Below are 25567 nucleotides of genomic sequence, written 5' to 3' on the forward strand. Positions count from 1 at the left end.
TAAAGTTCTACTTTTGTGGGTTATATGAGTTGGGCTTGGGCCTAACATAGCCCTGGTTCCACCAGTTGGCCCATTGGCCCAATTTCAGGTCAAAATATTTAAAATTAGTGTCAAAAGTTTACACATGTTATGTGGCCTCAAGGAAATGATCATTTCTGGTAATTAACTTTTTCTTATAAACTTCAAATTTAGAGTAATTCTATATGAACACTCGTGTTTGACCTTTAATTAAATTTGATACTAGTAAAAAAGGTTTGTAACTTTTCTTTTTGTTTTGTTTCTTACTCTTTTAGTTGAAGTTCTTAAATTCTTTACAAAAGGAAAAACAAAAGGAGGAGCTATAAAGATTCGTAGCTAGTGTTTATAAGTATAGAAGTAGACTTTTTCTTAAATTCTTTTTAGATAGATATTTATGCACATATATATTTAGTTTTAGTTAGCTTTTGATTTATTTTTTACTATTTTATCCATTTTTATTTTTATAATTATGTTATATGTACACCAAAAATTAATCACTAATCAAATATTATGTATAAAAGTATGTATTTAGCATTTCATAAGTATATTCCTGTAAATAAATTTGATTATTAGTTTATTATAAGTTTGATTATTATTCTACTATACCAAGTTTGATTATTTTTTAGGTAATTATTTAATTAAAAAATGTGTGAATCAAATATGTATAAATATACATAAATACATAATAGTTAATTTCATATCTAATTTTTAGTATATATAGAGATTTTTTGCTGCTCTTATAATGGATCCTCTTTTTCTATTGATTGGTGTAATGATGAATTAATCCCTAACTTTGATACACAACACTAGTCTTTTTGCTCTATAAGCAATTTTTTACGCTGTAAATATATAAAAATATTAAATCCTTATATAATTTTTTTTCATTATTATGTCAAATATATTGAATGAACATTTGTGATTTAACTACAGTCTCAACACGCAGCAAAAGTGTAAATTCCTATGCAAAGCAATTACAAAAACTAGACTAAGTTGTGAAAAGAATGTTGTTTGAGAGCTATGGACTGGAGAACAAGAAATTAGAATGTTTACTGGATTTAACTGATTATGTGCTCCGAGGTTACAAGTACAGAACACCAAAAGTTGGTGAAAGCAACTTGGGAGTGGCTCCTAATTCAGACACATCTTTCCTAACAATACTAAATCAGAAGATAGAAGGCTTGGGGGTTAAGCTCAAGAATGGGGAATGGTTTGAAGTTGGTGTTTCATCCTCTTTGTATTTGGTTATGGGTGGTGATGCATTGCAGGTCAGTCACTTTTAAATTAGATATATACGTGATACAATATTTATTTTTTTCTCTCACCATTTTTAATATCAAAGAACTCTTGGGATTAATAGCTTTTAGTATTTTTGACTATCATTTGGCCAGCACAAATACTAGATTATCTTTAATAAATAAATTTTACTGATGTATGTGTGTAAAATTTGAAAAATGTGAGTGCAAATTGTATTGATTCATGTGTGTAAAACTCTAATAAATATAGGTGCAAAATATATGTTTCTTATGTGCAAAATATTTATAAATATAGATGCAAATTATTGCTGGCCAATAATGATAAGATTTGCTAGTCATATAGCATTGCTCTTAAATATCCGTCCAAAAACAAAAGTGGATAATGTTTCAAAGTATCTATTTTTTATTGGAGTTTAGGAGGACCTTTGTTAGTCCACAACCTTAAGGTAGCGTTTGGCAGAGAGACAGAGATGGAAAGACTGAGACTGAGAGACAGAGATTCAGAACAGAAACTGAAATAAATTTTTGTATTCTGTTTGGTGCAAAATGGGAGACAGAAATTGAAACAAGAATGAAGCTCTAATTTAATTTGTACAAAGGGTAAAATTAGAATTAATTAATTGAAATGAGGGTATTTTAGGTATAAAATATTATTAATTTTTAGTCTCTATTTCTAAGAATTTCAATCCCCTGTGTTCTCAGTTTTTGGAGGTACTGAAATATTGAAATTTTAGGAACAGAGACAGAAATTTTAGTACCAGTCTCTGAGCTAACAAACATGATACGGATCTCAGTCTTCTAAACTCTGTCCCAGTACCTCAAAACAAATGCTACCTAAAAGGATGTGCCAATTTCACTTTTTCGAATTGATTTTTTTTTTTTTTTGCGAAGCAAAAACTAATCTCGAAATGTGAAGAGAAAATTTAGATCATATGGATATTAATGTTCATTTTTATAGACTCAAATGGTTTGTCAAGTGGCTTGTGTTGGCATGGAGGGATTATGTAAAGGTGAAGGTAAGATATACAACAGTGAAAGATGAGGCTAAAAATTAAGAGCGGGACTGGTGGGTGTGTCTCATAGTATTAATGTGCATACTCGTTTGGAATAATTTTAAAGAATCTAGGTAGTCCTTCTTGAATTTGATGGCAAGGTGATAGTAACGAGGAGTTTCAATGTAATCAAGAGTTAGAAAGAAAATAAGGGAGGAGATCTAAGATCATTAGGTTCTATTAATAATTTTAACTATTTTATCGATGATAACTTTTTGGTGGATAGGCCTCAACTTTACATAGTCTAATAGGAGAGCAGGGTGAGACCTATTAAAGGAGAGACTCGACTGTTTCTTATGTGGGCTGCAGTAGCTAGGTAATTATGAGGCTGCAGTGGTTCGAAGACTAGCTGAAATGAGTTCGTACCATGCACCATTATTACTTGATACCAATCCTCCTAGACAGGTCACTATAAAGAGGTTCTAATTTCAGGAAAGGTGGTGTGGTAATGAAGAGATCAAAAAGTTAATTCTAAAAAATTAAAACATGCATGCATATGATTTTTCAATGTTCATCACCGTTTAGTCTAATGACAATATCAAAGCAAGTCAAATTCAAGAAGGCTATTGATGAACTGAACCAGTGCTATGTAGCAAGGAGGGTAGAAAGGATTCATCGAAGTTGTGAGATTGATAAATTCGAGAGAAAATTGGAGGAAGAATACAAAAGGAAGAAAGATATTAGAGAGAAAAATCAAGATATAAGTGGATTAAAGACGTGAATTGCAACACAAAGTTCTTTTGCTAAAGGTTCCAATCTAGAAATCGAAAAAATAAGATATCGAGACTAGTTAGAGTTGATGGGGTGAGAGCTACAGAGACGAAAGGCATAGCTAGAGTAACGAGTAGTTATTTCAAAGAACTATTCACAACCTCTAACCCAGCTGATCCAACTATTACTTTTCATGACTTTATTCCTGTAGTTACAACTAGCATGAATCGTTGTCTCTTGAGGATGGTGACTTTGGATCGGAGGAAGCAAAGAGGCCAACTTTCATTGTTTGTGCGAAGAGTGCATCAGGAGATGATAGTTTTATTGCAAATTTTTCTAGTTCTATTAGGATATTTCAGGCGATGACATTTTCAAGGTAGTTTATAGCTTCTTTAGGGTTGTAAGAGTTCTAAAAGGTTTCAACCACACTCCTGATATGCTTAATCCCCAAGATCCCAAATGCTAGAGACATGTATCAAATTAAACCTATTAGTCTATTCTCTATTTTTTATAGGATTATATCAAAATTTAAAGTACTGGTTCAAAGACTTCAACTTTTCATGAATAATTTTGTGAGTTCAAACCAAAGTGTATTTTGAAAAGAAGGCTACATCTGACAATATACTCATTGCCCGTGAGTGGATACACTACCTGAAGACAGAAGACAAGATTGAAATATGAAATGGTACTGAAACTGGATATGATCAAGGCCTAAAATAAGGTTGAATAGAGCTTTTTGTGGTTTATTATGGAGAAAATGGTTTTTGATGGTTGATGGATTTTGTGGATTTCAGACTTGGTCACCAGTGTTTCTTACTCTGTTATTGTAGAGAGTCAACCTTATGACTTCTTTAGGCCAACAAAGGCCATCTATCAAGGAGATCCTCTGTCACCATACCATCTCCTTTTCTGTGTGGAAGCTCTTTCGTTCCTATTACACAAGATAGAGAAAACAGGAAAATTCAAGACATTCAAATCCATAAAAGATGTATTATTGCCAATCATTTACAATTTTGCTGATGTCTTTATCCCTTTCTATAAGGCCTCACATGATTCATTCACTAATGTTCTAGAGCTTCTCTATAACTATGAGATGTTTAGTTGTCAAAAAGTCAATCTAAACAAGTATGTCATATTCTTCAATAAAAATGCCATTCCACTCTCAGAGTCGTCCAAGTAATATCTGAGGTGAATCAGAGTCGATCTCTCGAAGATTGTTGGCTCAAATCAAGCTATGGACACCTTGTAGATCTTAGTCAGGTGATTAGAAAAGAGTTATGTTGTTAAAAATGCATAAAGACTAAATAAAGATAAATTTACTTAGTAGTTGTGAATTCAATGAAAAGAAGATGGTTGAGGCTTCGAAAATGCTTCATTCTTCTGGATCAATCTTTCTTACTGTTTTCTCCAACTGTGAGTGGTTCTTTTCATGACAGGCTGTAAGTGATCAACGCCGGTTCAATGGCTGCCAATCTTCCTCTCTCAGGCTGAACGCTAGATTTAGTGTATGCCCAATCTGAATGAGGGTGAAGCTCCTGCAGTTCATTGACGATCAGATTCTTGCCAGTAAAGAATTTCATAAAAATAATCACGTTGTAGATATAGTTTCTAAACCAATAGAGAATCCTTTCGTACAAAAGTTTGGTTGTCACAAGTAACAAAACCCAATAAAATTTATAATCGAAGTATTTAAACCTCGGGTCGTCTCTCAAAGAATTGCAGGGAAGTATGATTTATTATTGGTTAATGAAAAAGGTATATTTATGGGCTTTTGAAAGGTTGAACAGGGAATTTAAATAGCAGGAAGATAAATTAATAACTAGAAAAACTCTTGGCAAGGTATGAGAACTGGAAATCCCATTCCAGTTATCCTTATCAGGTGTGATGAGAATTATTTATTGCTCCCACTTAGTTAACTCTTACTAAATAAAGGAAAGTCAAGTGGACTAATCAACTTGATTCCTCAAGTCCTAGTCAACTCCTATGGAAAGACTAGATTTAGAGGGATCCAAATCAATCAGCAATTTCAATTTTCAATCAACTGCTGAGTTTGATAACTCAAGTGTCACGAATTACTCAACCAAAGCCAAAAGGGGAAAATCCAAATTATTTATATCATAAATAGAAGAAAGCAATCATAAATCTGAAATACCTCAAATTGCATTGAATAAAGAAATCAAATATAACATGGAGTTCATAAATCAAATTGGGAAAATAAACAAACTAAAGTAATAGAACAAATAAAAGTAGAAGAGAAACTAAAGTAAAGAAACATTGAACCTGGAATTGAAGAAGAAGTAAACCTAACCTAAGAGAAATCCTAATCCTAAATCCTAAGAGAGAGGAGAGAGCCTCTCTCTCTAAAAACTATATCTAAAACCTACAAATTGTGAATTATGAATGTTGTTGATAAATGAATGGATTTCCCCATTTTATAGCCTCTAATCTGTGTTTTCTGGGCTGAAAACTGGGTCAGAAACAGCTCAAAAATTACCCCCAGCAATTTCTGATACGTCTAGTGATGATCTAATTTCTGCCAGTAAAGAAATTTATAAAAATAATCGCGTTGTAAGTATAGTTTCTAAACCAACAGAGAATCCTTTCGTACAAAAGTTTTGGTTGTCACTTAAGCAAACCCAATAAAAATAATAACCGAAGTATTTAAACCTCGGGTTGTTTTCTCAAGGAATTGCAGGGAGGTATGATTTATTATTGGTTATGAGAAAAAGTATGTTTTTGGGTTTTTGAAATAAGGAAGAAGTAATTTAAATGGCAAGAAAAATAAATTAATAATAGTAAAAACTCTTGGCAAGGTATGAGAACTAGAAATTCTATCCTAGTTATCCTTATCAGGTGTGATGAGAATTGGATTTTTGCTCCCACTTAGTTAACCCTTACTAAATAAAGGAAAGTTAAGTGGACTAATTAACTTGATACCTCAAGTCCTAGTCAACTCCTATGGAAAGACTAGCTTTAGAGGGATCCAAATCAATCAGCAATCCCAATTTCCAATCAACTGCTAAGTTGATAACTCAAGTGTCACCAATTACTCAACCAAAGCCAAAAGGGAAAAAATCTAATTTATTTATATCGTAAATAGAAGAAAGCAATCTTAAATCTGAAATACCTCAAATTGCATTTAAATAAAGAAATCAATTCTAACGTGGAGTTCATAAGCCAAATTGAAAAGATAAATAACAATTAAAGTAATAGAATAAATAAAAGTAGAAAATAAATTAAAGGAACATTGAACCTAGAATGAAGAGAAGTAGCCTAATCATAATAGAAATCCTAAATCCTAATCCTAATCCTAAATCCTAAGAGAGAGGAGAGAGCCCCTCTCTCTAGAAACTACATCTAAAACGTAAAATTATGTATATGAAAGTTCTATTTTTGAAGGGATGCATTCTCCTATTTTATAGCCTCTAATCTTTTGTTTTCTGGGCGGAGAACTGGGCCAGAAACAGCCCAGAATTCGCTAGTTGCGAATTCAAACACGCTGATTTTTGCAGATGCAATGCGTGCGCGTGATGCACGTGTTTGCATCACTTATATTCAGAGCAACAATTGAAAATTATATATCCTTTCGAAGCCCCGGATGTTAGATTTCGAACGCAACTGAAACCACCTAATTTGGACCTCCGTAGCTCAAGTTATGATCGATTTAGTGCGAGAGGGTCAGGCTGACAGCTTTGCAGTTCCTTTAATTTCTTGTATTCATTGCACTTTTGCATGCTTCCTTTCCATCCTCCAAGTCGTTCCTGCCCTGTAATCCCTGTAATCACTTAACGCACATATCACAGCATCGAATGGTAATAAGAGAGGATTAATATTAGCAAATATAAGGCCAAAGAAGCATGTTTTCAATCATAGCACAAAATCAGGAAGGAAAACGTAAAACATGCGAATTGTATGAATAAGTGTGAGAATAATAGATAAAATTCAATAGATTAAGCACATGATAAACCCTAAAAATGGGGTTTATCATCCAGCACGCTGCAAAGTCACGCGTGAGCGTCGTCCACGCGTGAGCGTGGATTGGATTTTTGCCAGGTCACGCGTGCGCGTGATCGACGCGTGCGTGTCACCTGGTATCGAGGTAGCTGTGGCAAATTATATATCGTTGCGAAGCCCTGGATGTTAGCTTTTCAATGCAACTAGAACCGCCTCATTTGGATCTCTGTAGCTCAAGTTATGGTCGATTTAGTACCAAGAGGTCAAGCTGGACAGCTTTAGCAATTCCTTCAGTTTCTTGTATTCCTTCCACTTTTGCATGCTTCCTTTCCATCCTCTAAGCCATTCCTGCCCTATAAAGCTTGAAATCACTTAACACACATATCCCGACATCAAATGGTAATAAGAGAGGATTAATATTAGCAAATATAAGGCCAAAGAAACATGTTTTCAATCATAGCACAAAATCAGGAATGAAAACGTAAAACATACGAATTGTATGAATAAGTGTGAGAATAATAGATAAAATTCACTAGATTAAGCACAGGATAAACCCTAAAAATGGGGTTTATCAACCTCCCCACACTTAAACATTAGCAAGTCCTCATGCTCAGCTCAAGAGAAGCTATAAAGGAGTGAAGTGGAATGGTAGAATAATGTATGAAATGCAACCTATCTATATGAATGCAACTACATGCTAAGATGTTAACCTACTTGGTTAAAAGTAAATAAGCTCTTCAAGAAAAACATAAATCAGATTTCACTAATTCAAATTATATAATAAAAGACAAGTAAACTTGTAAGAAGATAGCTCATGAAAGTAGGGAACATAGAATCAAGCATTGAACCCTCACTGGTAGTGTATATGCACTTTAATCTCTCAAGTGTCTAAGGTGAATCACTCTACTCTTCTCTAATCATGCTTTCTAAACTTTGTTCTTCATCTAACCAATCAAAAAATATTTAATGTACCAATGCAAACATCATGAGGTCTTTTCAAGGTTGTAATGGGGCTAAGGTAAGAGTGAGGATATATGTATGGTCAAGTGAGCTGAAATATGAATCTTTGACTAACCTAAGCTTTCACCTAACACACACATACTCTCTCTATGTAATTCTAAAGTCATGCCTAGCTACCCAGAATTCTGACTTTTGCATCACATACTCATGCATCAACTTACATACTCATGCATCAACTCTTCTTTTAATTTTATCACATATGCATTGATCTTTTTATTAACTTAACTTTGCATTGGGGTAATTTTGTCCCCTTATTTATTTACTTATTTATTGAATAATTTTTTTGGATTTTTTTCTCTCTTTTTTTTTAATTTTTTAATTTTTTTAATTTTTTTATTTTTAAATAGAAAAATAAACATAACTTATCAATGCACATGGATTTTTAATTTTTCTGGTCTCAGATGAGTAGGTACCCAAATTCCCAATATTTTATCAAAGTAAAAACATAACACATTTCCTTATTAGCCCATGTTCCCACAGTTTCCGCACACTTAGTTGATACACAATCTCTAACTTAAGCTAACCAAAGATTCAATTTGAGGTATTTAATTGTTTTTCCGCTTAAGGTTAGTGATGTGGTAAAATATAGAACAAATGGGATTAAAAGGCTCAAAGTGGCTAACAAAGGTGATTAAAAGTGTATGCTATTTGGGATAAGTGAGCAAAAACAAGTAATGGCCTCAATCATATGCAAGCATGTAAATATACTAAATAGTGGACATATAGAATGGAACAAAGAAAAGATTGCAATCATAGGGAAGAAAACACACAGGAATAAAAATTTATGGTTAAATAATGTAACCATATAAATAAGCTCAAAATCTCACAGGTTGTGTGTTCTTAGCTATAATTCATATTCCAATTTACAATCTTCAAACAAGTTTAACACAAAAGTTTTAATTTAAATTAGTGAAATTTTATAAAATAAGGTCTTGAAAGGAAACTCAGTACTTTAACCAAGCAGTGGTAAATATATGCACAAAATCAAGAAAACATGCAATCAAATATGCAGATGCAACAATGAACTAATAAAGAAAATAAGGCATTGGTGTTGAGAAGAAAATAACTAATCCATGGAGATCGGTATCGACCTCCCCACACCTAAAGATTGCACCGTCCTCGGTGCATGCTGAGATGTGCAGGTGGACGGGCTGCTACAACTGATACTTTTTTCCAAAGATTGGGCAGGTGGACTTGTCTGTCGCCCCATATAGAAGTTCTTTTCCTTTCCTTTTCCCGGTGGCCATCCTGAAAGAAGAGGAAAAGAAGAAAAGTAACCCAGAAACAAAGATAGAAAACAAATAAAATATGGGTGTTAATGCCAAATAATAAGGGTCTTAATTACATGGTAGCAACAACATGCAAGTGAAAAATAGTGGAAGCAAATGGCATATCAATAGTGCAAAAGTTAAAACAATGGGGAAGAGAGTGTGGATAATGCAAGATAGTATAAGTGCATATCAATGCAAAAGGAATATCAGTATTATAAAAATTAGCATTGTCTTATGAATAATAATACCCAATCAGAATAAAACAAGTCATGAAGCACCGGAATAATGCAAGAAAAGATGCAACAGTTAAATAAGAAAATTTAACACCAATAGAAAAATAATAAATTTAGAAAAGAAAATAAAAATATGCACAAAATTAAAATGTAATGAACGAAAGTATGTAAATAAATTAAGTAAAATAGAATGAAGGTGAAGAAGGATGAGAAGTTAAAGAGATAACGAAGTAGAAAGTAAGAAAGGAGGAAGAAAGAAGGAGAAAAGATAGAAGAAAAAGGGTAAGAGTTTAGAAACGGGGCGCGACGTGTACGCGTGCATCACGCGTACGCGCGAAAACTAAATTGGCCGTTCAACGCGTAAGCGTCGCCCATGCGTACGCGTGGGAGGTCTATTAGCGAATTGACGTGCACGCGTCAGGGAGGCATACGCATGGGGTGATTTTGTGCCTCTAGCACAGTGCCAGCGCCAGACCATCACAACTCTCTGTTCAGCACGCTTTTATGCCGATTTTCATTCCCACGCGTACACGTCGCTGATGCTTACGTGTGGGTTGAACTTTTTGTAGGGGACACATACGCGTGAAGCACGCGTATGCGTAGGGTGGCTTGTGCACCCGCACCCCTCCCGCACGTCTCTTACGCAACTCTCTGTCTAGTTGCGTAGACACATATGATGCGTGCGCGTCGTTGACGCTTGCGCGTCGATCCCCTTTTTTATTTTTATTTTTTTATTTTTTATGCAGAATGCAAAATGCAGAATGCAGATGACTATGCAGAAATTATGAATGAACACGAATAAAAATAAAATAAAATAAAACTAAGAACAAAAAGGAATGAATATACCATGGTGGGTTGTCTCCCACCTAGCACTTTTAGTTAAAGTATTTAAGTTGGACATTTGGCGAGCTCCTTGTCATGGAGGCTTATGCTTGAACTCATCCTGAAACTGCCACCAATGCTTGGACTTCCAATAATCTTCGTCATTCTCAAGTGAATTTTCCAAGCCTTGAGGGAGTTCTTCACAAGCTTTGAGCTCCCAAAGTGGATCCCCGTGTATGCCCGAATCCCAAATCTTGATTCTACACCCGTCTTCAAGTTGATCATCATGGTTCCATCCAGTTGGCAAGTACTCTGAATTCTCTACGGAGTACCAAACTCTTCTTTTAGATCTAACCAAATTATCACCAGTTGAGTCCTTACATCTATCTCTTGAAGTATCAACCTTGATGAGCCTTGATTTACAACTTCAACCACTAAACATCCTTCTCTTACGCTTAATGCCACAAAGTCTCCTAAGTTGGCCATCCGTTTCAAGAATACCATATTCAGGTGGAATGGTAAGGCGAATAGAGACAAGCCTTATCCACTCAAATGAAGGAGTAGATGGCAATCTAGGTGGAGAAGTCTCCCACGTTCTTGACAAAGCGTACTCAACTCCCGTCTGCCCTTTTCTAAGAATTTCCGCTTCCACATCATTCTCAGACTCAATCAGAAAAGAGTCTTCATATTCAAGGGGTTCATTTGCGGATGTAGATTTATCACTAGGAGGACTTGATGCATGATCCTCATCACCAAGGGAACTTACTTCTTGAACTACCCCATCCAAGTCTTCATAAGGAATATGCCATGGAGGTTGTGCACTAGCCTTCTTGACATCAATTTCAATCTTATTGGAGGAGTACTCTACAATTCTAGATTCCCATGGAGGTTTAGCATCTCCTAAATCTTCAACCACTTCTTCCTCTGTAACCGTTATGGCTTCCTCCACTTGTTCCAATACAAAACCATGTTCCTCATTGTCCACCAGAGTTTCTAGTGTCTCCTTCATACTATAATTTTCTTTAGATTCTCCACATGTAGCCATGGGAGTACTTTGGGTGTTCAAATGTTGGAAAGCTAATTGATTTATTAACTCGCCCAAGGCAGCCGCGAAATTTAGCACATTCTTTTCCATCTCTTCTTGCCCTTGAAGAAGTACACCAATGGTTTCATTCATTGGAGATTGGGGTGAATATGAGCGTTCATTACTTGGGGGGAAGGGTTCATGATACGGAGGTAGTTCTTCTTGATAAGGATGTGGCAGTTCAACACTCTCCATCTTTTCCACTTGTTGCTCAACATACTCATCTGTGGGAATGCTTTGTTCATTGCATGAGTCTCTTGGGCCAAACTTTTGACGGATGGTTGCGTGAAGTTGATCTATTGCTTCCTGGAGACGATCGATTGACTCTTGTCCAGCTTGACTATCATAAGTAGGATCATAGTGCTCTTGGGTTGATGGGTATGGATATGGTATATATGGAGGTGGTGGTTCTTGGGAGTAATTGGGTTGGAATTGGGGTAGATCTATGTATGGCTCATATGGCTCATAGGGTGGTTGATATGGTGGATATGGGTTAGGATCATATGAGGTTGTTTGGTAGTAGGAGGCTTGTGAGTTTGGTGGTTCAAACCTATGTTGAGGAGGGGGGTCATAGGCATATGGTGGGTCTTGTTGGTAACTACAAGAGGTCCACCATATTCATCATCTTGGTATGCACCTTGGAATGGCTCTTGACCATAGTAATTTGGTGGAGATTGATTGTCACAAAAGGGTTCACCATAACTATTGTCTTAGTATGCATCACAGAATGGTTGTTGGTTATAGCGCATTAGAGGGGGTTGTTGCCATGAGGGTTGATCAAATCCTTGTGGCTCCTCCTATCTTTGATTCTTCCAACCTTGATGCCTATTTTCATTATAGTTTTCATTCCTTACAACAACATTGGAACTAAACTTAAAACCAGAGGGGTGAGAATTCATAGTAGTCAGGGAAATAAAAATTAAAGAAAATAAACTCTTAAAACTAGAAACACTAAGAAAGAAACGAAAAAGCAAATATTTACAATAACCAATAATAAGGCACACGTTTGCAATTCCCCGGCAACGACTCCATTTTGACGATCAGATTCTTGCCAGTAAAGAATTTCATAAAAATAATCACGTTGTAGATATAGTTTCTAAACCAATAGAGAATCCTTTCGTACAAAAGTTTGGTTGTCACAAGTAACAAAACCCAATAAAATTTATAACCGAAGTATTTAAACCTCGGGTCATCTCACAAGGAATTGCAGGGAAGTATGATTTATTATTGGTTATGGAAAAAGGTATATTTATGGGTTTTTGAAAGGTTGAAAAGGGAATTTAAATAACAGGAAGATAAATTAATAACTAGAAAAACTCTTGGCAAGGTATGAGAACTGGAAATCCCATCCCAGTTATCCTTATCAGGTGTGATAAGAATTGTTTATTGCTCCCACTTAGTTAACCCTTACTAAATAAAGGAAAATCAAGTGGACTAATCAACTTGATTCCTCAAGTCCTAGTCAACTCCTATGGAAAGACTAGCTTTAGAGGGATCCAAATCAATCAGCAATTCCAATTTTTAATCAACTGCTGAGTTTGATAACTCAAGTGTCACCAATTACTCAACCAAACTAAAAGGGGAAAATCCAAATTATTTATATCATAAATAGAAGAAAGCAATCATAAATTTGAAATACCTCAAATTACACTAAATAAAGAAATCAAATATAACATGGAGTTCATAAATCAAATTGGAAAAATAAACAAACTAAAGTAATAGAACAAATAAAAGTATAAGAGAAACTAAAGTAAAGGAACATTGAACCTAAAATTGAAGAAGAAGTAAACCTAACCTAAGATAAATCCTAATCCTAAATCCTAAGAGAGAGGAGAAAGCCTCTCTTTCTCTAAAAACTACATCTAAAACCTAAAAATTATGAATTATGAATGTTGTTGATGAATGAATGGATTCCCCTACTTTATAGTCTCTAATCTGTGTTTTCTGGGCCAAAAACTGGGTCAGAAACAGCCCAAAAATTGCCTCCAGTGATTTCTGATACGTCCAGCATGCTTCAAAGTCACGCGTGAGCGTCGTCCACGCGTGAGCGTGGAATGGATTTTTGCCAGGTCTCGCGTGCACGTAATCCACGCGTGCGCATCACCTGGATTCAGAGAAGCTATGGCAAATTATATATCGTTGCGAAGCCCCGGATGTTAGCTTTTCAACACAACTAGAACTGCCTCATTTGGACCTCTGTAGCTCAAGTTATGGTCGATTTAGTACCAAGAGGTCAGGCTGGACAACTTTAGTAGTTCCTTCAGTTTCTTGTATTCCTTCCACTTTTGCATGCTTCCTTTCCATCCTCTAAGCCATTCCTGCCCTATAAACCCTAAAATTACTTAACACATATATCATGGCATCGAATGGTAATAAGAGAGGATTAATATTAGCAAATATAAGGCCAAAGAAGCATGCTTTCAATCATAGCACAAATCAGGAAGGAAAACGTAAAACATGCAAATTGTATGAATAAGTATGAGAATAATGGATAAAATCCACTAGACTAAGCACAGGATAAACCCTAAAAATCGGGATTATCATTCATCTCCCTTGATGATCCTACTCAAAATGCCACAGACAAGGTTGAATCTTCCAGATCAGAGAATACTGCGGCTTTGGTTCTAGCCTCTACCACAAAGACTATAATCTTCCCATACCTCGGCTGAACTGGTGTTTCGAGAAGTCCCCAATGAAGTCGTAGATTAGCCATCTAAGAGATGTATAATCAAGCTTGTGGTTCAGTGATCTCCAGTCAAGGACTCACATTGAACCCATGTAGAATAAGGATGAGTGTCACGGTTCATCTCACTCATAAGGTTGAAGAACGAAGATACATCTTTGAATAGAGTCACACACAAATTGAATAGAATAGTAGTACTTTTATAAAACCATGAAAATCAACAGAGCTCCTAACCTTAACCTAGGAGGTTTAGTGACTCATGCTGTGTAGAAAATACAATGAAAGGTTCGAATAGGGCAAAGATTAGAAGTTTTTAAAACACTACAAAAAAATATGTTTAAAATGGCATTTATATTACGGTGGTTCTTTAAAACCGCCGTAATATTTGGATAATATGGCAATTTTGATCGCTGCGGATAATAAATTTGAATTTGATGGCGGTTTTGGTCATTATGGCGGTTTTGAACCGCCGTTAGCACTTGTATATAAAATGACAAATTGAAAATCCCTAGTTTCAGAAACACTTGGTTCAGTACTTTAGTTGGTTGAAAGTTGAAGCTCGTGTACGGTGCTACTGCAGTGACCTCTTCCTCTTGCGTTCTCCTCTAACGACGATCTTCTCCGATGGCATCTCCTGCGATAGCTTCTCTAGCGGCAATCTTATCCGGTGACGGCCCCTCCAGCTTCCTCTCCTTGCCATCCCCTATATCTTCTCCGCAAAAATCTCAGTGCCTCCCTTTCGTTCTGGATCAGTAAGGTCGGCTTGCCTCTTTTAGGTCGTGTGCAAGGATTCATCGCGAGTGGTTCCACTGTTTGCGTAGCAAGATCAACAGCAATAGCAAGAATAAGAAGAGGTGCGGTTGAATCTGGTTTATATCTTATTGTAAACTTGTAATTACGGTTTTAGATTGCTATTGATATGATTATGATTATGATTATGATTGAGTTACTGTTATTACAATTGAAATAAGAGCCCTAGGTTTTTGGCAAGTATTTGCACCTAATTGTTACTAGAATAAAAAATAGGAAATTGTTCCTCTTCACTCTTGAGATCAACATTCCAAACAAACTCATTTTTAATCTCATCCAGGACGGCACTGAATTTTGAATCGTAGTGGAGTAGTAGTAGCGAGTGTACTTCTCCAGAGTCCACATTCGCTATGGCCAAGCATTGAAGCTTTGATTTTGATGAAGAGAAAAGCTCTGGACTGTACGGACACTCAGAACCATTATCTATATAATAATGAGGTCCTTCTTCAGCTCTGTAGAAGCAGGCAAGTAATTCCTTCTTTCTTTCTTTTCTATTTTCCCTGTTTTCTCGCTCTGCATTATTATCCATTACAAAGAAAAAAAAAAAGATTTCATGTAGAGTATGTATTTGTTGCATTGAACTTGAAAGGAAGAAAAGAACTTAGGACAAATGTGTTTTGTTCCTAAATTAAAATGCCCTTAGTTAAGCATGCAATTAGATCTAAAATTTTCTATTATCAGTATGTCATAACTACTCTTAAAACAGAGATCCTGTTCTCTATTTATATCATACTTAATTGCAAATTAAAATTGCAAACTCAAATAATTTTAACTTAGATTTTGATAATATTAACTTAAGATTATTTTTTAATCTTAACACAACTATAAGCTGATTATGATTATGATTATGATTGGGTTACTGTTTTTAATAATATTCATTCACCTTTGCTTTGTTGTTATGATTGAGATGAATTGTTTCTAAGCCATAGAGGAAGTATCTAAAAGAACAATAGCGTTACTTGACTGTTTTTGAAATGATTTCTCTAGTAATCTTTCTCATCAGTTGAGTTTAAACATGTTTCATGCAATTTCTTGTCCATAAGGTGTTTGTGTTATTGTCTTTGAGTCTAATATTTTCTTTGAGGAGCTTATGCTTTATGTATTTCTTGTGCCTGGGTCATCATTCATTCTCCTTTACTTTGTTGATATAATTGAGATGAATTGTTTCTAAGCCATAAGTCCTTATCTATTATAGGATTTTTCAAATAAGTATAAGAACTAGAAAATTTTCACCAATAGAATGTGATTTTAGCCAGTATTATCATTTAGTTATACTTAGTTATGGTAATAACTCAAAATAGCCTTCTTATAAAAAGATTCATCAGCACTAGAAACTTTTTCGATTGATTCTGTTTTTATTCATGTTCAAAGATATATGCTGCTACTTGTATTATATATCATTTCTATGTTGGTTATAAGTGAGGAAAGATTTGTGATGGAGAAAATTGGAAACTGTTCACCAATGGATTCTCTTTTGAGCTCATACCTAGGGCCAAATTTTAGATTTTGAAATTTTTACTTCCTCCATCTTATTTGGTTATATGTCTACTAACTTTCTGTTACATTCACAGGTGGCTGCTCTTGTTACTAAAGGGGAGCTTGATGGTGAAATGGGGGATGCACACATGGCAATGCAGGCTAGGTTGATGAGCCAGGCCCTTCGGAAATTAAACCGCTCCTTGTCAGTTTCTCAATGTATATTGATTTTTATGAACTAGGTATGAGTTAAAAACTAGTAATTGCACTGTTGTCAGTCTTGTGTGAATATTTTTAATATTTTAACCTTTAATGATGCTGAGGGATGTTCTGCCATATACTATCATATTTTATTGGCGATTCTATGAAAAACCAAAAAGAAATCCACATTCTCTACTTTTAATTACTCATATTTTGTATTTGCTAATTATTACTACTTCTATTTCTTTAATGCTAGGTTTTGATTTTCTCTTTGTTAGCAGAAATTTGGAGTAAGGTCTTCATGAAATTCCTTCGATTTTTTTCTTACATGCATGTATACAAATTTTCATTTGCTTCACAGTTTTGATTTGTAAATATGCTCTCCGTTGGTGATTTACTGATTTGCATAGCACGTGTTTGATGAATTGTTTGAATGCTTATTTTTTTTGTTCAAGGCAATCGAAGATTCTAGAATCTCGATTGTGGTTTTCTCCAGAAGCTATGGGGATTCGACGTGGTGGTTGAAGGAATTGGAGAAGATAACAGAGTGTTGGAGCAGTAAGGGTCAGAAGGTTGCGCCAGTGTTCTACGTTGTTGATCTGTCGGAAGCTGGGGCGGCGTTCGCATGCCGGGAATCGCTCAAGAAAGATGCTTGCCTTCCGGGTTTTGTTACACTGAATCGGCTTTCGAAGGAGGTAGTCGACGCGCGCCACCAGTGCCTTAAGTGCGCTATGGACCTTTCCATGAAGCACGAGTATCTCCCTGAAGATCTTCAGGTTTTTTCTTCTTTTTTTGACCAATCCTTTTAATTCTAATTCTAGCTACCCATGTATTTTATTTATTTATTTATTTATTTATTGTTGTTTTTGTTGTTGAGATGGATGAGAATCTTTCAGTAATTCAGTATTAAGTTTTGATTTGTCTTTTAGATTGCCTCAGCGAAATGCTAAGTGTTACAGGGCCTGAATTTTAGTTAACAACTACAAAAGGAAAACGCTTGAAAAGAACATGGATTTGGATGAATCGTTTCCTTCAGAATCTTCTTAACTGTAAGTATATCAATTTTTAAAAAAGGAAGGGCAATGTTTCCAAGATTGATGGGGCCATAGTACTGTATGGATTTTGCTACCATTTGGCTTAGATAAGTTTTTTTTATCACCAGGGAGAGTATTGAACTTATGTGGCATTTCTAAAAATCTTATATGTCTACTAGTCAAGTGTTCATGATGTATCTTTTGTACTATGTTCTTTCTCTCTAAATGCTTTTCACTGCTGCATCTAACTTTCAAATTTCAATACATATCATTATATCAATTGCAAATTATGTATTAAGAGCCCATTTGGGAAGTAGCAGAAGCTACTTTTTTTACTTTTGGATTATGAAAAGTCAAAATCTACGTATTTGGCAACATTTTAAAAAAAGCTTTTAACTTCCTGAAAAGTTAATTCACAGTTTTTTGAAGAAGTAGAATTATATGACTTCTCTACTTCTCGATAAGTCATTCTACCACTTCCTTAAAAAAAATTTAATTTCAAAACAAAAAAAATCTACTTTTCTTCTTGACTCTGTGAAAAATACTAAGCCTTCACCACCATCTTCACGCAAGGTCTACTAGAAGCACTGGCCTTCCACCATCATTCCATCATCATTCTCATGCAATATTCCAAATCTCACCATTTTCATGTAATGATTCATCTGATGGAAGTATTGATCCTCTACCACCATTTTTCAGACATTATTGCATCTGAACAACCTACTGCATATATTGCTTCTAGGTATTTTTTTTATCATTTTATCACTCTATTTTTTATTATTAAATTGTATTTAACTGTGGTATGAAATTTCAGTTTTAATTTTATTTTTTTCACATGTGATTTTATAACTTGCTATTATTTTCATAGTTAATTATAGCAAGTTCCTGGCCTCAATAAAGGAGAAGGAAATTTTAATAGGAGTAAAAAAATAGAAAATAGCAACAAAATATATATTGACACATTTTATATTTATTTTTTATTTTTACCTACCATATCATGCACAATATTAGTGATTAGGTTATGTAAAATCAACATTCAATATTAGAAAGTATTTTTTATCATCATTATTTTAATATTCATTCTCTTCTGTAAAAAAAAATTATTTTTTGAGTTATTTATCCAAACGCTACAACTTTAAAATAAGGACTTTTATAACTAAAAATCTAAACACAAAATAACTTACGTATAAGCTGCTATTAATAAAAGTCCTTATGCTTTAAGCTCTTTTTCCAAAAGAACTTATTTAAGTTATTTACCCAAACTGGGCCTAATTCTTTCTCATTAAAATCTTCTTTTAAACTCAAAAAAAGAAAAAGTAATAATTAAGCTATTATATTTTAAAATCCCACTTATTACCAGCTTATTATATTTCTAGTAATAAGGCATAAACGTGACATAAGAGTGTTTATTCAATATTAGTCACTATCGAAACAACCCCCCTTAAAACCAAAAGAAAAAAAGAAAACCACAAAAGAAAAGAATAATGTGAGTATTATATAGTGTTGTCTTATTCATGAAATAAATAATCCAACAACTATTTTATTTTTCATTAATACAGTGTTATTTGTCACCATAAGTATAGATTTTCGTGAAATAACCCTCTAACAGCTTCCCTAATGAAAAATAATACAAACTGCCCCCACCGACACACCAAGCAAAACTCCATTTTAAGTCCTTGTTTTCTAATGTTCAGCTCAGAGGTCCTTGTTTTTTTATTTTTTTTCCTTTTAAGTGTTCTACTAAGAGGTCCATTTCATAGTTGGTTGTAAGAAGAAAGTTGTAAAATGGAGTTGAATTTGGATTAGTTCATTAAAATGTAGTATACTGTTTCTCGCTGTCATTTTGCCTCATGCAAATCTCTATTTGTTTAGGTCACCGTTATTTGTTTTATTAATTCCGAACTTGGCTTTATTCTACTTCTGTTTGTTTATAGCGACTTGTTCTCAATTCTACAGAATTTGGATCAGCGTTTTAATCATGAGATTTTGCTTTTGACTCATTTTTTTCTCTTTTGGGTATGTCACAATGTTGTGGTGTTCTAATACTTGTTATGTTATCTGCTTTTGCAGTGAATTAACAACAACTGCGAGCACTCTTATGGCTTAGAGCGAGTAATTCAATTCGATGATAGTGTCAAGTTCTACTCTCAATGTACTTTTTGATAAGCAGACCTAGTTCTTTTCCTATATTTATGATGATGTTGATCTGCTAATAATTTGCTTCTACAGTTTTGAATGTTGATTATTACTTAATTTATTTGAGCCTCTAGGGAGTGCACACTTAGTTTGACTTTTTTTGATCGTTTTTAGGTTTAAGAGATTGACAGGTCGGAATGAAGTAGCTATCTCAGCTGATGACTACAAATTTTATTCTCCAAGATACAAGTTTTGGCATACAGCATCAATTTCACTTTTCAATATCGCTGATATCCCTGTTAAGTATGATGTGCCCCATTTTGGTGAATAAAGTGATCCTTGTAAGATATCCAACAATATAAGCAACTTCATTGTCTAATAATAAAGGAGGTTTAGGTTATGACATAATTTGTTGGAAAAATGAATGGAAACCATGTTCGTATATATATGTAATTAGGTGCCATATGGCTTAGCTGCATATTGCATGTTAAAAAGCTTTGAAGGGATTCATGTGCTTTGGTTTCTAATTTTGTGTTTTTCTAACTGGTTGTCAACTATTAAGAAGGCTTAGGGTGTTTGTTAGTGGGTACCTTCTTGAAATCACTTGTGGGCAAAAGAAGGGAAGGAAAAGGCACCAAACACTTTGCAACTGAGAAACAAAGAAGATAGCAACTGAATGGCAAATACAAAATCCTGAGAAGTCTTATCCCAAGCCCCACAAAGGTATAAAACACTTATAAACTTGTTTACTAATTTTTACAAATCAAACTAATAGGTTGAATCTGCTATTAACAGATGGATAGAGCCTTTGTGGTGGGTGATGTCATTGAATATATAAGGGAGCTGCTCAGAATGGTTAATGAGCTCAAATTACTGGTGGAGAAGAAAAGATATTAAAGGGAGAGATGCAAAAGGCAGAAAGCGAAAGATGATGCTGCAGAGAGCTGTAACATAAAGTCTTTCAGCAATCCAGATGGATGCATAAGGACCTCATGGCTTCAAAGGAAATCGAAAGATAGCGAGGTTGATGTGCGGATTATTGATGATGATGTTACAATCAAACTCTTCCAGAGGAAGAAGATTAACTGTCTACTTTCAGTCGCCAAGTTTCTGGATGAACTTCAGTTGGAACTTCACCATGTTGCAGGTGGACATGTTGGCAAATATTACAGTTTCTTGTTCAATAGCAAGGTTGGTATTTCTTTTTGACAAGAAACTAACAGGGGCAATCATAAATCTTTTGAATCACATTGTTATGCTTCTGTATTTTAACTATGGCCTATTTCAGTCTATGCCAGTGCTATAGCCAACAGTGTGATCGATGTTATGGACACTCAGTATGCAGCAGCAGTTCCACATACAGGTAGCTATTAGGTTAAGGGGATAATAGTTTCAAGTTTTGGCACTGTACCAAGGTTCAAGTAACTAGTTACATGTACGAAAATAAGAAAAGAGAATTGTCTTTATTGCAAATTATGATCCGTCGAGGTTATTGAGTAACCTAAGCAGTCTCTATGCTAATACTTCACAAAGTAATAATTAGTGGATATGATTTGCTTAATTATTTATATAGGAATTATTACTTTTGATTTTTAATACTAAAAATTATATATTATGTTTGATATTTTATTTGAGTTATGTAATATTGTTTATGGGTTATAATTTTTTGTTATTATGAAATTTTAAACAAAAAATTGTTTGCTTAACGTGGTAAAAATAATAGTTAAAAATGCCTTTTTAAACGATAAAAAATGTCTTTTTTATTCAGTAAAAATAGTAGTTCATGAATGCCGTTTTAAACAACATGAAATGCCATTTTAACTCGGTAAAAATGTCGGTTTCAAACATCATTTTAACCAATTAAAAAATACCATTTTATCCGAAAATAATAGCAGTTTGAACCGCCATTTTAACCAACAAAAAAATGCCATTTTATCCGAAAATAACGGCGGTTGAACCGCCGTTTTAACCAACCAAAAAATCGCTGTTTTATTCGAAAAAAATGACGGTTTGAACCACCGTTTTAACCAACATAAAAGTGTCATTTTAACCGGAAATAACGGTGGTTTGAAATCGCCGTTTTAACTAACTAAAAAATCGTCGTTGTATCCGAAAATAACGGCATTTTGAACCGCCGTTTTAACCAAGGAAATTGTGGCGGTTTTTTAAAAACCGCCATAATAACCAAATGGCGCTTTGAATTTCGACGGTTTTTGTTATCCGCCATTCAAGGTAATAACGGTGGTTCAAACCGCCGTAATAACCCTAAAAAACCGCCGTAATAACTAAATTTTTTTGTAGTGAAAGTTCTTAACAATGGTGATCTTTGTTATATTTATACTAGTCTAGTAACTAAGGATTACAAAAAATAAGATAAACTAGTCTTGTAGTGCGAAAATCTACTACTAGGACCCACTTGGTGAGTATTTGGGTTGAGCTCGAGTGTTTCCCCTAAGCTAGGGTCCCTTAGGGGCATTGAACGCTGGCTAAGGACCCCCTTGTGGGTGTTGGATGCCAGCTACTCCTCTGTGGGCGTTGGACGCCAGGAACGGGGTAGGTGGCTGGCATTGAACGCCAATTTTGGGTCTTCATTTCCGAAGCAAAGTATAGACTATTATATATTTCTAAAAACCCCTAGATGTTAGCTTTCCATAGCTGTTGAGAGCGCGCCCGTTGGACTTCTGTAACTCCAGAAAAGCTCTTTCGAGTGCACGGAGGTCAAATCCTGACAGCATCTGCAGTGCTTTCTCTGTCTCTGAATCAGACTTTTGCTCAAGCTCCTTAATTTCAACCAGAAAATACCTGAAATCATCATAAAACACACAAACTCAAAGTTGATTCCAAAAGTATGAATTTTGCACTCAAACCTATTAAAATATAATAAAACTTAAATAAAACATAATAAAAACTATATGAAAATAATGTCAAAAAGTGTATAAAATATTCGCTCATCAGCTACTAAACCCAATTCACCACTGTCCAGTATTCTCAAGGGCAAGTGCTTTCGCTATTCCTATCTTTTCATAGCAAAAAAGGTCATCTACCATCTTGGAGTTGGCCGAATCTACTAGAAAGGAGGAAGATAGTGGAAAAAGGTTTGAGATAGAATATTAGTTCTTGGTCTAGTGTTAGAATTTTGTAAGATCCTTGACTTGCCTTACCCATTTTACATTAATTCAACTAGACCCACAACCACAGGAATGTATTGGGTAAAGGATTTACTAACCGAGAATTGTACCTAAAATCAAGAATTGAATAGCTAAAACCTTTCATCCAGACATAGGAACAAGAATCCTTAACACTTTTTTGAATGAAGATGAAATTGATTTGTTGATTTTGTCTTGGAATAAGAAAAAATAGTATGATGTTGCCTCAACCAACCTCATAGCATATGATTTCTCCCACCCACCAATTGATTAGTACCCTCTGTTGATGAAGAACTTGACAATTTAGAAGAATATGCAAGGGGTTGAAAATCCCTTCAAAAGTAATTATTTTGTGGAGAGTTCTGCATGAAAGCTTAGCTGTCATGACCAACATCTACCGAAGATTCTCATCAACCTCCATTGTGTGTCCAAGGTGTAGAGAGGCTGCCAAATTAATCTACTACTGTTTTAAAAAATGTGCATCCTCTGGTGACATTTGGAGAGGACCTCAACCGGATTTGATCACATTCATTTTTTTTTTGTTATTGAAGATAGGAAGATTCGAATCCGCAACCTCTTAGTTGAGTATGAAGAGACTATACTATTTGAACTATAATTCATTGACAGGGAATTTTTCGTTCTTTTAATATGTCCCTCTTTGAACCATGTACTTCATTTTCTAGTAAAATGCAATTATCTTACTGTTAGGAGAAAAAGTAGTGGTTTTTATAAAAAAGATAAATTTTACTTATTATAATTGACACTATATATTTTTTTAAATTATGGTGATACTTAGATATTCTTAATGAGATAAATATTTTAAAATTTAAAAAAAATAATGAGAAAAATTATAAGAAATAATGTATTTAATAGCTAACAAATCCTATTGATAACTTCCTTTTAAGAGAAAACTTATGAGTAAAAGAATTATTTTTCTCCAAAAATAATTGAACCAAGTACCTTGTTTTTAAAATAACAAAAATAAATCTCCATTTTTATGATAAAAAATTAAAAGAAAGCACAGAATTAAAACGAAACAAGATTGACAATTCCACTTGATTTTTGGCACAACTAATTGAGAAATATACTTCAAAATTTTTTACGTGTCTCTGACTTAGTAAATAACTTGAAATTTTCATGGCACAAGTGTGGAGTAATGACAGAATACCAGCTTGTGAACACCGAGTCTTGGTAAACTCAAAGATAGATAGATACTCTACGGGGCTGCTTTCGTATGTTAATAACATAATGGAACCACAAGAGGAGCTTGTTGATGAGGAAAACCCTTTTTGTTACAAGCCTTTTGACCATTACGGGTACCTCCATTTCTTTCTCTCAGATAAAGCTCTGAAATCTACTTCACGTATCAAAGCATATTGTGGAATCTAACACACATACATTGTGATGTACTTGGATGATCCATGGTTTTAATTTCAATTGTGCAAACCCACTAGAACTTAAAAATATGTTTGTGTTAGTTTGTGTGGTGTCCTTATGATTCTAATGTCATGTTAAAATTTACGTTTCGTATTATTATTAATGTTTTATATGTGATATGTTATGTTTATTTCAGTAATTTTTATGTAATATAGTCGTCAACTTCTTGTCGGATGAATGCGACAAAAGAGTAATGTGTTATTCGATCATCTGAGATGAAATGGACAAACTCATGTTTGTGAATTGAGATTACAAAGCGTAATAGGTGCAAATCAGTGATATATTTGTATTTTGAGTTTAAATTAAATAATGATGGTATAACTTGAAATCATTATTACCAGTGATATGATTGTTATAAATAGACAAACACATTCTTCTATTTTAAAAGCAACGGTTTGTTCCTTGAGCCTTTGCTTTTTTCTTACATTTATAGATTCTATTTTTAGTCTGCTATTCTTACTTTTGATTGAATTTCTATGTGCTATATTATGCTTTTAGCATTATAGTACTTTTTTTTCTTGAAATTTTTTGAAAAACTTTAAGAATATAGTTATAATATATTTTGTTTTAAATTGATTTATAATGTTTCAAATATATTTCAATTATACCTTTGAAGGTTAATACCATTAATAAAAATCTGACATGACAATCATATACTGTCGTGTCACTAACATGTGACATTCATACGCTGTGGTATCACTAGCATGTCATAAGTTGCCCACATGAAGGATATAATTGAAACACCTTTAAAATGTTCGAAAGGTTTTTCAAATATTCGAGCACAAATAGAAAATTGAGGAACTTGCTTTCTTGTCTAGTCATGAACCATGTCGAGAGGGCAACCTACAATGATACTTTAGTGCTTAAATTAGTTGAGTGTTTATTTGAGTGTTTTTAATGTAGCTTCTCTTACATCTATTTTCGCTTACTCCTCATTTTAAATGAGTGTTTATTATCGTTACAGAGATAATAACTATAGTAGTTAATGTTCATCATGATTTGGTCATTATTCCTATTCTATAACGTTTTTAGGTTATTCTTTCATAAATAGATATTTTAATACTATGAATCTACATTCCCATAGCTTTAGAGTATATGAGGTTACTGGATTTCTTCATTCTAGCATAGTCTTACTCCATTATGAATTAGCAACATTATACGTTGCGCTAATATCATTCTTAGTCCAAATTGGTTTCTAGGAACATGGGTCTAGTCCAAAACGGTGC

At 34.2% G+C, this 25567-nt stretch overlaps 1 protein-coding gene and 2 pseudogenes across 1 annotated transcript; all 3 read left to right on the forward strand.

Moving 5' to 3' along the window:
- The first annotated feature begins 129 nt into the window (after positions 1-129).
- On the forward strand, positions 130-24293 carry LOC107625406 (putative 2-oxoglutarate-dependent dioxygenase AOP1.2; annotated as a pseudogene).
- Positions 16605-17538, forward strand: LOC148574658 (disease resistance protein RPV1-like). Its single transcript, XM_088504537.1, has 3 exons — positions 16605-16629; positions 17054-17364; positions 17518-17538. The coding sequence occupies exons 1-3, from the start codon at positions 16605-16607 to the stop codon at positions 17536-17538; spliced, it is 357 nt and encodes a 118-aa protein (XP_088360663.1).
- LOC107625407 (transcription factor bHLH10-like) lies at positions 18276-21132 on the forward strand (annotated as a pseudogene).
- Positions 24294-25567: the final 1274 nt, after the last annotated feature.

The sequence above is a fragment of the Arachis ipaensis genome, chromosome B2 (genome assembly GCF_059453495.1).
Source record: "Arachis ipaensis isolate K30076 ecotype BB chromosome B2, ASM5945349v1, whole genome shotgun sequence".
NCBI classification, from domain to species: domain Eukaryota; kingdom Viridiplantae; phylum Streptophyta; class Magnoliopsida; order Fabales; family Fabaceae; genus Arachis; species Arachis ipaensis.

Coding starts and splice junctions, on each gene's coding strand:
- LOC148574658 (XM_088504537.1), top strand. CDS start 16,605: ATGTATATTGATTTTTATGAACTAG. Junction 16,630..17,053: donor TATTGATTTTTATGAACTAG/GTATGAGTTAAA, acceptor AGGCAATCGAAG/ATTCTAGAATCTCGATTGTG. Junction 17,365..17,517: donor ATCTCCCTGAAGATCTTCAG/GTTTTTTCTTCT, acceptor TTTGTCTTTTAG/ATTGCCTCAGCGAAATGCTA.